General features: G+C 47.1%; 1 protein-coding gene across 4 annotated transcripts in view; it reads right to left on the bottom strand.

Annotated features, from left to right (window-relative positions):
* TTLL11 (tubulin tyrosine ligase like 11) overlaps positions 1–4,247 on the bottom strand; it is a 136,301-nt gene extending 132,054 nt beyond the window's left edge. Inside the window, exon 1 of one of the 4 annotated variants that reach the window (XM_075905425.1) lies at positions 3,671–4,247. In XM_075905425.1, the coding sequence (XP_075761540.1) occupies positions 3,671–4,096 (426 nt within the window). In that variant the 5' untranslated portion in view covers positions 4,097–4,247. The remainder of the gene's footprint in view (positions 1–3,670) is intronic. The other 3 variants (XM_075905422.1, XM_075905423.1, XM_075905424.1) reach the window with 3 other exon arrangements.
* Between the last annotated feature and the right edge of the window lie 10,348 nt (positions 4,248–14,595).

Below are 14,595 nucleotides of genomic sequence, written 5' to 3'. Positions count from 1 at the left end.
GTTATAATTTCACACCACTGATATTTACTCCTATTTTGCAGTGTACACAAAAGTGGAAGATGTGAGCTTTTATGCAAGGGAAAAATGACATTCTGCAAGATTTAAATAATAAAAGGCTGAAATAAAATATTATGGAAACAGAATATATTGTAAGTATATACAGTTATTATATATTTTAAAGTTTGTCTGTCTGTCTGCTTGTCCATCTGTCTGTCTCTTTTTTTCAAGAGCTCCTCCTGAACAGTAAGAGCTAGGATCACCAAATTCAGTATGCAGCTTCCTCTTATCATAACAAAGCAAGGTAAAGGTTTGGTTGTGCCAGCTAAATGGGAGGTGCCTGGAATGGAATTGCTTCTCATAAAACCATAAAGAAAAGAGACAGAGTCATCAGGAAGATGAAAGAGGCTGCCTGTGGCGTACACCCACCTCCCATACAGGACTGCCTGGCCCTGAGCCTCCCACCCCCCAGGCACCCTTTAGGGGGCTGAAGCTCCCCCCTCCATTTGTACAGGTACTTTGTTTTCTGTTCCCCTTCGTTGGGAAGCAACAGGAAAGTGCACAGTTTGCTACATTCCTCACACTAGGTGGGAAACGCAGAGGGCAGAAGAACCTGGATTTGCCCCAGCTGGGTAATATGCATCCCTCCCTTGGATGTGCCCCCGGAGCTGTAGCAGCCATGGAAAGGTGCTTCTCACCTGGCCCCAAGCTGCTGCGGTGAGAAAAGGCTGGGGTAGTCCTCTTTCTCCAGCACAGCCTGCATACTGACCCCCTTATCTCCCTACCCCAGAACAATGATGTCAATGAAGCACATACATTTTCATTTTATTTTCTAAAAAACAAAAATTAATTGAGTTAAGGACCCAAGCAACACTGGGTAAATCTTCGAGTATTAAATAATGGGAAACAGGAGCAAGGATGTATTTAAAACTACTGTATGAAATTCATCTTGCCTTGCAAATTCTGTTGTTCTGTGCCAGGAGCAAAACCTAATAACGATCAAAGGAGTTTCCAGCACCCACTGACTAGACCATTTTCTCTGTCCCCAATCAACTTCACATGCTGGATCAGTTAATTAGTGTTTGTAATCATCACTGTACATGTAATATATGGGCTGAAATCCTGGCTCATAGACAGTCAATCCAAAACTCCCTCTGATTCCAGCCGTGGCATGATTTCACCTTCAGACCCCATCACTGCAGTATCAGAAAGTGCATGGGATTTAACACCAACTCTACAGGATTTTGTTTACACTTTAAGATGAGTGCATTATTACATCATCTACTTCCCACTGCCAACACTAGATTCGGAATCTGCAAATACTGAAGTTTCTTTAATTCGTATTATCATACATATTAGCTAGAACAGGATTTTTAAACTTGGGTTGCAGAATCACCAGGGAATGCCGCTGGCTGACCGTGACGCTTTGTTTACTCTAAAGCTCCACAACCAAGTAGTCTCACAGCTCCCATTGGTTGTGGTTCGCTTCCCACAGATTCCCTTGGCTGGAAACGGCAAACTGCATCCAACAGGAGCTGTGAGGCTCTGTGACTGTGGAGCTTTAGAGTAAACAAAGAGTCACTGGTCCACCAGGTGCTTTCCCTGGTAGGTCCACGACCCAAATTTGAAAACCCCTGAGTTAGAATACAACTATAACCATGATTATATCCCAGTGTTACTAAATATAAAAGCAGTCACTGAATCTGTTGGTATTCATAACAAAACTATGCAATGCAATGTTTCCTTAAAGTGTACAGAATATGAATTAATGAAGAAACACTTCTCAGTTTTTAATTTATAAATAATTTACACAAGAAACTGAGGAAAAGTAAAGGTATCAGAAGTGTTCAGTCCTATTCTACCTAACAGGCCACTAGCGGTGTCATTATTTGATAATTATGATACCTATTACTGTCTAACACAGAATCATGGAACTGGAAGGGACCAGAGGTCATCAAGTCCAATCTCCTCCTGCCCTCATGGCAGGACCAAGCACTGTCTAGATCATCTCTGACAGGTGTCTGTCTAACCTGCTCTTAAATGTCTCCAGTGATGGAGATTCCACAACCTCCCTAGGCAATTTATTCCAGTGCTTAACTACCCTGTCAATTAGGAAGTTTTGACTAACAATACAGTACATGAGCACAAAACAAACCTTAAGCTGGAGAAAATTACTGATTCTAATATTTCATGCATATTTCATTAGAGTAATATCCAAATTCTTCACAGCAGGGAACGTGTCTGTCTTTGTGTTGTAAAGCACGTCCAACATTCTGAATATTAGGCTATGTTTAGACTTCAAGCCTCTTTCGAAAAAGAGCGTCTACAACCAGTACTTTCGAAAAAGGAACCTGCTTTTTCGAAAGAGAGCACCCAGGCAGTCTCAATGCTCTCTTTCGAAAAAAAACACAGTTTGCATTACATAGTACTCTTTCAAAAAAAGGCATTTTTGAAAAAAGGCGTTATTCCTCATAAAATGAGGTTTTCCACGGTCAAAAAACTGCCGCGTTCTTTCGATTTACTTTTGAGAGAACGCAGCAGCAGTCTAGATGCAGGGGAAGTTTTTTCAAAAAGAGTTGCCTTTTTTTGAAAAAACCCTGTAGTCTAGACACACCCTTACAGAGGAACAGGAAAGTCTGATTTATTCTGGCCCAATCCTCCAGAAAACAGACTTTTGGGCTTGCTAATGTCCATTTCTGTTAGGTGTAGTATGGACTGGATTGTATCCTTCAGATTCATACATGGAAGGCCATCTCCATGCAATGTTCTCTCCTTCCCGCGTGGAAGAGGGGACAGCTACATCCATGGAGCTGTGTGGGTCTTGGAGTTCCTTATTCCTCCTTGGAAAGTTACAAGAGCCAAGAAGGAATGCAGAAGTGCCTATCGACTAATCAAGTATTCCATCGACTACTTGACTAGTCAATTACCCAAATTAAGGATGTTAAATTGGGGTTAACTCATAAGTTTATCGGTTATCCATTTAAACGGCTACACTCTTACATCCTTAATCTATCTCTATATTTACTTTAAAACATAACAGAGGATTTGCTATATCAGATGAGATCTCTGCCCCTCAGAGTCTCATTTTCTATCAGTGGTGATGGCCTCTACTTGAGGGGTGGGAAACAAAATGCACTAGGCAATTGTATACAAGTTTCTTTCTTGACTCTTACTATTATCACTTTAACTATGATCAATTTAACCCAGGAAACATTAAATCCAACTACCCCATTTTAGCATGCAGAATTCCAGATGGTATTAATGGTCAGCAAATAACCAAATCCTTTTAAAATCCAGCCACGTGATCGGACATGAACCTGTACAACGCAGAAACGTCAGGAGAGCAGCCAGAAGGGTCCAAAGGGAAGGCAACCTTTGCTACTGAGCCCGTGTTTCGCACAAGCGCCACCCTTGTGCTGGGTCACAGAACTCCTGGCGGGGACGGGGCGGGAGAGCCAGCTCCGGGAGCCCAGCAGGAGAGGGGGCAGCGGGGCTAGCAGAGATCTGGAGGCCGACAGAGCAACGCCGGAGCGGGGCTCGGGGTGCAGCGCAGGAGTCCCGGGAGGGCTCTGGGGGAGCTCAGCGACTGGGGAAGCTCCGGGAGGAGCAGGGCTGGAGCTCGGGGCGGGGAGCCCCGGGAAGGGCCGGGTGGGGGGGGGGGGGGCTCCCTCACCTCTCTCCAGCGGAGCTGCCGCAGGCTGATCTTCAGCGCCTCCAGCGAGGTCTTGGCCTTGGAGCTGTCCACGGTGACACGGGCCCGCCGGCCTCCTTCCTCCCCGGCGCGCCGGCCCGAGCCCCGCTTGGCCCGGCCGCCCTTCCCCGCCCCGCCCCGCTTGGCCGGAGCCTTCGGGCGCGGGCCGCTGGGCCTCCGGGCCTGAGCAACCGGGGGGGGCCCTTCGGCCACCTGCGGCGGCTCCGGGGCGGCCTCGCCCCGCTCCGGCTCCTCGGCGGGGGGCACCGCGGGCCCCGGCGGCTCCTGGGCGGGGGGCACCGCGGGCCCCGGCGGCTCCTCGGCGGGGGGCACCGCGGGCCCCGGCGGCTCCTCGGCGGGGGGCCGGCTCTCGGGCTCGGGCTCGGGCTCGACCCCGGCCGGCTCCATCACCAGGCCGCGCAGCTCCCCGGAGCCCCGCCAGCCGCTGTCATTGCCGCGTCCCTCCGGGCGGCGCCGGTTGCCATGATCGCTCCGAGCCTGGTTGGCAACGGCCGCGACGGGGCCCGCCAAGGGCCAATCAACGTCAAAGACAATCTCGCCTCCCCGCCCCCCTCCCTTGGGGGCGAAGTCACACAGGCGAGGGCGGGGCTTCTCCCTTGGCTACGGTCATGTGACTGTGGCGAGGGCGGCCATCTTGGGCCCGGGCAGAAAGTTACGGCCGGGCGGGAATGAAGCCGTGGCGGAGGCCATTTTGGAACCAGGAGGCGCAAAGTCAATAGACGTGACGCTATCGCGGTAGCCATCTTGGAAGCGGGAAAAAAACAGAAGGCCAACCCCCAGCCCTTGTCCTGGATGGCAAACACATGACTTAAGAATCCTTCCTAGGGGGGACTGTGTTGGGGGACAGGAGAAGAAGGGCTGATTGGTGGGATATGTCCTACAGCCACAGGAACCAGCGGGGCAGGTGGCACCGTGCCCCCATATTATACTGAACTGGTTTTGACTATGAATATGCATAATTTGAATATGCTAAGAACATCACATACGAACACAAGAACGGCCGTACTGGGTCAGACCAAAGGTCCATCTAGCCCAGTATCCTGTCTGCCGACAGTGGCCAGCACCAGGTGCCCCAGAGAGGGTGGACCGAAGACGATGATCAAGCGATTTGTGTCCTGCCATCCCTCTCCAGCGGCCAAGGACACCATTTTATCCCCTGGCTAATAGCCTTTTATGGACCTAACCTCCATGAAATTATCTAGGTTCTCTTTAAACTCTATTATAGTCCTAGCCTTCACAGCCTCCTCTGGCAAGGAGTTCCACAGGTTGACTACACGCTGTGTGAAGAAGAACTTTCTTTTATTAGTTTTAAACCTGCTACCCGTTAATTTCATTTTGTGTCCTCTAGTTCTTCTATTTAGGGAACTAATAAATAACTTTTCTTTATTGGCCCTCTCCACACCACTCATGATTTTATAGACCTCTATCATATCCCCCCTCAGTCGCCTCTTTTCTAAACTGAAAAGTCCCAGTCGCTTTAACCTTCCCTCGTATTGGACCCGTTCCAAACCCCTAATCATTTTAGTTGCTCTTTTCTGAACCCTTTCCAAGGCCAAAATATCTTTTTTGAGGTGAGGAGACCACATCTGTACACAGTATTCAAGATGTGGGCGTACCATAGTTTTATACAGGGGCAGTAAGATATTCTGCGTCTTATTTTCTATTCCTTTCCTAATAATTCCTAGCATCCTATTTGCCTTTTTGACCGCCGCTGCACTCTGTGTGGAAGTTTTCAGAGAACTGTCCACGATAACTCCAAGATCTCTTTCCTGATTTGTTGTAGCCAAATTAGCCCCCATCATACTGTACGTATAGTTGGGGTTATTTTTCCCAATGTGCATTACTTTACACTTACATTTACTTCCCACATTAAATTTCATTTGCCATTTTGTTTCCCAATCACTCAGCTTGGTGAAATCTTCTTGGAGTCCCTCACAGTCTGCTTCTGTCTTGACTATCCTAAACAGTTTGGTATCATCTGCAAACTTTACTACCTCACTGCTTACCCCTTTCTCCAGATGATTTATGAATAAGTTGAAAAGGATTGGTCCCAGGACTGACCCTTGGGGGACACCACTAGTTACCCCTCTCCAATCTGAAAATTTACCATTTATTCCTACCCTTTGTTTCCTGTCTTTTAACCAGTTCTCAATCCAGGAAAGGACCTTCCCTCTTATCCCATGGCCATGTAATTTACACAAGAGCCTTTGGTGAGGGACCTTGTCAAAGGCTTTCTGAAAATCCAAGTATACTATATCTACTGGATCCCCCTTGTCCGCATGTTTGTTAACCCCTTCAAAGAACTCTAACAGATTAGTAAGACAGGATTTCCCTTTACAGAAACCATGTTGACTTTTGTCCAACAAATTATGTTCTTCTACATGCTTCACAATTTTATTCTTTACTATTGTTTCGACTAATTTGCCCGGTACTGAAGTTAAACTTACCGATCTGTAATTGCCAGGATTGCCTCTAGAGCCCTTTTTAAATATTGGTGTCACGTTGGCTACCTTCCAGTCATTAGGTACGGAAGCCGATTTAAAGGATAGGTTACAAACCACAGATAATAGCTCAGCAATTTCCCATTTAAGTTCTTTTAGAACCCTTGGATGAATGCCATCCGGTCCTGGAGATTTGTTAACATTAAGTTTTTCTATTTGTTCCAAAACCTCCTCTGATGACACTTCAATCCGGGACAGTTCCTCAGATTCATCACCCACAAAGGATGGTGCAGATTCAGGAATCTCCCCAACATCCTCAGCCGTGAAGACTGAAGCAAAGAAATCATTTAGTTTCTCCGCAATGGCTTTATCGTCCTTGATTGCTCCTTTTATAGCTCGATCATCTAGGGGACCCACAGGTTTTTTAGCAGGCTTCCTGCTTCTAATGTACTTAAAAAACATTTTGTTATTTCTTTTTGAGTTTTTGGCTAGCTGTTCCTCAAAATCTTTTTTTTGCTTTTCTTATTACATGTTTACACTTGATTTGACAGTGTTTATGTTCCTTTCTATTTTGCTTTATACAAAACAGGTCAAGTAACGTATCCTGCAAGGCCTGGGATCCCCCAATATGTCTATTCTATTTGTGTGCATGTAGCATTCCTAACACACTACAATGTATAGGGTTGCCAGATGGTTTCTGAAAAAATACCAGAAAAAAGGACCCCAAGAGTTCTTAAGAAAAAAAAACAACAACAGCGTGGCCCCTTTAAGAAATGCTTTGCTTTTGAGGCTTTTTGGCCCTAATAGACTGCCAGTGGCCTCCTGCCATCTTGCCTCCCTGCACTGGGCCAGACAGCCCCCCTGCAGAATCCAGTAAGTACCTGGAATCTTCGCCTCCTGGCGGGGAAAAAATCAGAAAATACCAGACATTTCCTAAGTGTCCAGTATTTTCTCTTTTTTTTTTTTTTTTACTGGACAGGAGGTTCAATACCAGATACCTGTCAACCCTCACTACAAAACCTATTTCCCCTGCCTTTGACAGTCTCATTTTCACATCAAAAGCAATGAATGCACTAATTAAACATCCAGCCTGTTTAATTAGTTTCATTAACATGGGTCCTACAATTGACAGGTAAATGCTTTTGCGGTTTTATATATCTTGGACTCTCCTATTTCCACTCCATCTCACCTAATGAAGTGTGTTTTACCCACAAAAGTTCATGGCCCTATAAATTTGTTGTTAGTCTCTGAAGTACCACGGGACCACTCGTTGTTCTTGTATGTGGAGTTAGAAATATGAAGTGTGAACCTACTTATTAATCTAGAATTTCTAGTGAGCGCCATTACTGGTGTTTAAGAGTTTTAATGACTCAGTGTTCAAGGCAACAATCTGTAAATGGCTTTGTTTTTCCTGTAAGCTCAAACGGTGGTTGATCCTACACAGACATGTTTCCATGCCACCTGATGCTGCTGGAATCCTTCTTGAATGTGGTATTTTTACCTGGGAATTGGGAGAGTTAAACAAAGGAACCACAATGGAGGGATCTTTTCATTTGTTGGAGTTGGTTTTGCTTTGAGCAGGGGGTTGGACGAGGTGACCTCCTGAGGTCTCTTCCAACCCTCATTTTCTATGATTTGCCTTCTGGCCTTTGAGGATTACTTTAATCCAGACAGCCGGGTTTTTTTGGTTTTTTTTTTGAATAATGGAAACAGTGTCTCACATAACACACAACTCCAGGGACTGCAGATTTCAAACAAACACCAGGTATCATGAGACTCAGAATAAAATCATTAGAGCAAGCAACATTGCCACGTGCACGATTGCCAAACAGGTTTGTATCCCAGCACCGAGTAGAAATGATGCAATGCTGCAGCACAACAAGATGACATTGAAAAAGCCATCACACTGTAACATGGCAAGCAACATTCTGGGAAGCATGTTACAGTACCTTGTGGTAGCAACAATACGCACTATAACAGGGACCATGAGAAAAATACCATCCTCTTCCAACAAATTCCATGCCCGGGTGCAAAGTGCTGCCCTCAGAAAAATGCCAACCTGTCACACTGCAGCTATAAAGAATATAAATGCTTGTGCCAACAGCCTCTGTGTAAATCTCTGTTCTTTCATAAAAGCTCCTCTGAATGCATGCATATCACCCATATCCTTCTGAGATAATGGTGAGGCTAGTGACCACATGAGGCTACTGAGTCCTCTGCAACTATCAACATGCAAACTTGGAAGCATGGAAGGGAATTAAAAACAGAGGTCCTGGGAAAGCCAAGAACTTGCTTTCCTAAATGGGATGGGATATAAATGTGGTGCTGGTAAAGGAAAGGAAGTCATTCTCTTTTCCTTATGTAACCTACATAGCGGCTGGGAGGGGTGCACTGTCCCACTCTAGTGGCACTGAGACCACTTCCAGAGAATAATGAGTCTGGTCTACAGCCTTAGCTGAGAGCCATCTGGCTTTTACCTCACGCTGTAGAGCAGGGGTCTCCAACCTTTTTAGGCCCCAAATCACTTTTTGTATTTAAGTGCAATCCAGGATCTACCTCAAACCCAAATACCTTGCCCCGCCGCCTTTGTGCCCTTTCTGAGGCCCTACCCCTGCTCACTCCGTACTCCCTCCCTTTCACCAGGCAGGGCAGAGGGTTGGGCACAAGCTCTGGTCTTGGGCTAAGGGATTTGGACTGTGAGAGGGGCTGTGAGCTGAGCCTGGGGCAGAGAGTTGGGGTGCATGCAGGAGGGGGTTCAGGATACAGTCTCTGTAAGGTTGTTTGGGTCCAGGGGGCTCAGGGCTAGGACAAGGGACTGAGGTTCAGGAGGAGCTTCATGACTGGGGCAGGAGTTTGGAGCTAGCTCAAGCTAGACCCTGCTGACCTCAGGTGGCTCCTATGTGGTGGTGCAGTGGGGCTAAGGCAGGCTCACCCCTGCCCTGGCCCTGAACCACTCTCTAAAGCAGCCAGCAAACTCTATCTCAAGTCCTGTTGTTCCCCCTCTCCCTCTCCACCCTGTTCTGTGGAGATAGGATAAAGAGTGGGAGAGGGGGCACCCTGACATCAGCACCCCCTTCTCTTCCTTCCCTGCACAGAAAGCAGGAGGCTCCCAAAGGATGGGGGAGCTCCAGGGCAAAGGGCAGGAGCTGCGCAGCAGTGGTGGGGAGGGGCAGCTGAAGTGCCGGCACTTGACAGCCTCTTGGCCAAACCGGTCAGGATCCCCCGTCAGAGGTTCCAAGATCTACCAGTTGCTCCTGATCTACTGGTTGGTGACCACTGCTGTACAGGCTCATGCACTAGGCTTGAGGGGTGTGTCTAGACTACATGGCTCTGTCGATGGAGCCATGTCGATTAGGTTTCTAGACATAGGAAAATGAAGCGGCGATTTAAATAATCGCCGCTTCATTTACATCAAAATGGCTGCTGCGCTGTGCCGATCAGCTGTTTGGCGGCACAGCGCAGTAGTCTGGACGCTCTGTGGTCGACAGGGGAAGCTCTTGTCGACCATCCCGTTATGCCTCATGCAGAACGTCCAGACTACCGCACTGTGCCGCCAAACAGCTGATCAGCAAAGTGCGGCAGCCATTTTGATGTAAATGAAGCAGTGATTATTTAAATCGCCACTTCATTTTCCTATGTCTAGTAAACTAATCTACATGGCTCCGTCAATGGAGCCACGTAGTCTAGACAAACCCAAGAGGTTCCAGGTTCTATTCCACCAATAGTGGATGGTCTACAACTGTGAGTAGGGAAAGAAACTCCCAGTTTCATAGATACTAAAAAGACTATAAATAATCCCATGACTGGACTTGTTTAGAATCAGCTGCTATTTTTCACCTCTATTAGGAACATGTGTAACAAGTGAACAAAATGGACCTCTGCCCCGACTTGTGTGACACAGTGGCAAAAAGAGTTATCATTGTGGGATGAATAAACAAGTGAAACTCAAGTAGGATCAGAGAGATGCACAGCCTGACACCCCTCTTTCCCAAAACTTGTGCCCAGCCAGGTTTTACCGCCGAGCTTCACCGCCCCCGCCTCCCCCCTTAAAGGGCGCCTGCGGGAATGGAAAGCTTCTCTTCTGGTTTGATGAGAAACAATGCCATTCCAGGCACAACCAAGCCCTTATACCTTGCTTTAAGTTAAAATAAGGGAAAGCTGTATACCAAATTTGGTGGCCCTAGCTCTTACCACTTAGGAGATCATTGACACTCTCACTGCAGGACTGTCTGGATATGTGGACTCTCTACTCAGACCCTACGCCACCAGCACTCCCAGCTGTCTCCAAGACACCACTCACTTCCTGAGAAAACTACAACGTATTGGTGATCTTCCAGAAAACACCATCCTAGCCACCATGGATGTAGAGGCTCTCTGCACCAACATCCCACACATAGATGGAATACAAGCTGTCAGGAACAGTATCCCTGATGATGCCACAGCACAACTGGTGGCTGCGCTCTGTGACTTTATCCTCACACACAACTATTTCAGATTTGGTGACGATATATACCTCCAAACCAGTGGCACCACTACCGGCACCCACATGGCCCCACAATATGCCAATATTTTTATGGCTGACCTGGAACAACGCTTCCTCAGCTCTCATCCACTAACGCCCCTTCTCTACTTACGCTACATTCAGGGCCGGATTAAGGTGGGGGCTAGCCGGGCAGCTGCCCGGGGCGCCAACTATGGGGGGCGCCTGATGGCAGCTGTAAGGGGCACCGTGCTCCTAGAGCTGGGGGCCGCACAACACCCCTTAGAGCTGCCATCAGGCGCCGCACGCCCAAATGCAGCCGTAAGGTGTGCAGCGCGCCAGGGGGCGGGGCCACACATGCGCTGCGCACCCGCTGCCCAGGACGCAGGAATGGTTCGAGCCGGCCCTGGCTACATTGATGACATCTTCATCGTCTGGACCCATGGGAAGGATGCTCTGGAAGAATTCCACTGCGATTTCAACTATTTCCACCCCACCATCAACCTCAGCCTGGACCAATGTACACAAGAGATCCACTTCTTGGACACTACGGTACAAATAAATGATGGTCACATAAACAAAAAAAATCTTGGATGACATATTCTCACTTAGCCTGTAGGTGGCACTGCAATCTGCAGTGAAATTGTTACTCCAGAAAACAAAAGATAGGACTATGTAGCACTTTAAAGACTAACAAGATGGTCTTTAAAGTGCTGCATAGTCCTATCTTTTAGACTTTAAAGTGCTGCATAGTCCTATCTTTTAGACTTTAAAGTGCTGCATAGTCCTATCTTTTGTTTCAGCTAGACCAGACTAACACGGCTGCATCTCTATTATTATTCCAGAAAGTGAACCACAGTATTCTGTTAAAAAAACCAAAACCTAAAATATTCGGTGGGAGACAGAAGGCTCTTTAGTACTAATTAGAATTCAGGACAAGATGTAAGTTCCAGACCATGCTATAAGTCACTGGAATCATGTGGGTTTTGCCCACAAGAACTCATGATACTAGATATATTTTTGCTAGTCTTCTAAGGTGCCACAGGACTACTCCGTTTGGAATCATGTAATTTATGTGGAAAAGGGGACAAGGCTGAATGGGAGATGAGGCAGAATCACTTAATTAATGTATTTATTTTTAAAAAGGGATATCTATTCTAGACAACGCTGAGAAGTAGAAAGGAAAAGCCCTGTCCGGAAAATGAAGATACCAGTTATGAAATTCAAAGCAGAGAAGAGAGGAATCCAGGACTTACCAGGTAATATCAAATTGTAGGAACATCTAGGTAACCCATTTTCATCTGCCACTGCCCCCTTCTGTTTCCCAGAAAAGGGGAAAATAGAAAACAAATGTACCTGACTCGTACGATTCTGTCTATGTTGAAATGGGGTGTCCCTTTCCCACAGGTGCTCAGCGCACATCTCAAAGCATGAAGTTTAACCTACCTGAGAACATCTTATTACAGCCTCCTGCAGAGCTTAACCTGAGATCATAAAATTAGCCGCATCTTTTTTCAAAATCCAGCTGCAATATCTATCCTTCTGCATGGCACGGAGAGATTAATTAAAAACTCTACCTAAGAAAGTGTCCGTCACTGCCAGGTGGCTATTAAATGCCTTAACTGCCTGACATTTGTACAGACTCTTAGGCTATGGCTACACTGTAGTGCTATTTCAGAGTATCCCGAAATAGCTATCCCGCGTCTTCACAGCAAGCCCCTCTATGTCGAAATATAACAGGCATGCTATTCTGACATCCCTGTAAACTTCATTCCACGAGGAGTAAGGGACGTTTCAGACTAGAGGGTTGTTTCAAAAATTGGCGCTGTTTGCGAAATAAGCTATTTTGAAATAAGATGCACTATTTGCGTAGCTCAAATTGTGCATCTTATTTCAAGCTACTGTGCAATGTAGACACACCCTTCGGTTACATCTACACAGCTTCCCTCTTCCGCAAAAGCCTATGCAAATGAAGTGCGGATTAGCATATTGCTGCGATCATTTGCATACTTAATTAGGAGCTGGTTTTTCACAAGAGGTTTTTGTGCAAAAAGGAGCCCTCTATACAGTGCCTTTTTGTGCAAAAACCCCCTCTTGCGCAAGAGCTGTTCTTCCTGAAAAAATGAGAACAGCTCTTGCACAAGAGGGGCTTTTACGTAAAAAGGAGCTGTCTACACAACTCCTTTTTGCACAAAAGCCTCTTGCGCAAAAGCAGCTGCTAATTAATTATGCAAATAAAGCGTGGCGATATTCCACGCCGTGCTTCATTTGCATAAGCTTTTCCAAAAGGAGTCCATAGTGTAGCCTTAGCCTAAGAGCATGACTTTTATGCTACAGCCCTGAGGAGGAGCTATACTGGAGTGGAAGGAAATCGTGCCTCTCTGGATGTTGTTTCTTATGGATGAGTCCTTTTAAGATTAGTGAGGGGCCCTTCGTATCAGGAAGGATTTTTGTAGTGTGTGAATGTAGGACTGCTGATTTCACAGACTCAAGGGGCTGAAATCTTCTAGCCATCAAATCCAGCACTGACCTTGATAATGTCCCACACCAACTAGCACATATCTAAGCCCTTTCTTCGAGGGACCACCTCTGGGAGGAAAAGAGGAGTCTCGTCTCTTATCACTCTCTCAGTCTTTGGTGTCTCTGTTGAAGATGCTTAAAACCAGGGCTGGATTAAGAAAGGGGCTTTACAAGTTGGAGTCCATGGGCCACGCAAAAAGATCTCTGGGCTGCCAAGAGTGCAGATCTTTTGGGGGGGCCCTTTAGCCTGGGACTGCAGCCACTACAGCCCCTGCGTTCCAGCCCTGTCTGGCTGGAGGGGGGGACATAGCTCTGAACGCTGCCCCCCTGGGCTGGAACTAATTCTGCCCAGACCCCGCATTCCCACCCCTATGTCCTGTCCTGAGCTCTCCCCCTTCCCCCCCCCCACACATACACACTCCAAACCACTCAGCCCCTGCCTGGAGCCCCCATCCTGTACCCCAAACTCTGCCCCCACCCCACAGCCTACACTCCCAGCTAGAGCCCTCCTCAACCCCTCTTGTATCCCAACATTCTGCCTCTTCCACATTCTGAACCCCTTAATTTCGACCCCACCTCAGAGCTTAGAGGGCCCCACAAAATCTAACTGCCCTGCCTAAAAGGATGAGGATTCAAGCGGTGGGTTTAATGCTGACAGCTGTCATGACCAGCGTGCCTCACCCCACGCTTGTGATTCACCAGCTCATGTCACAAACAGCCAGCAGATGGTAGCAGCTGCTGGTAACTGCCAGCTCGCATGGGATATCAACTGGTGACCTAGGAGAGAAAGGCTCCAGATCCCATTATCAGCCTCCTGAGCAATCTGTCCCCCGGGGGCAACACTTTGCAATGTCCGTTAGAGCTTGTTCATCACAGATGCCAGAAATGCTGCAGGAAAGCCGTGGATTTAGCTGACCAGGGCCAGAACGTTGACTAGCTTTCTGAGCGCTGGAAATGTCCCAAAGACGCCAAACAAAGTGACTGCATCGGAGTCGCTTATATAAAATGTGGATAGAGTTATATTTCTAAAAGGTTAAAAATTCACTACCTGCTTCTGCCCAGAGAAGCAATCACATACCAAACCCCTGCTTTGCTTTATGTTGCGTGCACAAAACCTTCATTTCCTGTTGAGATAAGTGGGGATGGTGTGTATTGTATGGTGTGAAGTCAGACTGGGTGTAGCATGCCTGCACTGTAAGCTAAGGGAGTAAAATATAGGTTGAATGGGATGAGGTGGCAGTGGCCCAGCGGAAGGAACATGTATTCTGCTGTATTGCAGGTTAGCTAGCGGCAGTGAGAAACAAGCATGAATTTTGAAATTCTCTTGCTTGTAAGGTGAAAGGAAATTGAAAATTACTGTGTGCTTCTAAACACAGGCTAATATCCTAGCGGGCCCCTCAGCCAGAGATATTTGCTAAAGCAATCCTCGAACATATTCCCTGCAG

Source organism: Pelodiscus sinensis, chromosome 22 (assembly GCF_049634645.1).
Source record: "Pelodiscus sinensis isolate JC-2024 chromosome 22, ASM4963464v1, whole genome shotgun sequence".
NCBI classification, from domain to species: Eukaryota; Metazoa; Chordata; order Testudines; family Trionychidae; genus Pelodiscus; species Pelodiscus sinensis.
The sequence above is the reverse complement of the archived record's forward strand: the minus strand, read 5'-3'. Positions and strand labels throughout refer to the sequence as shown.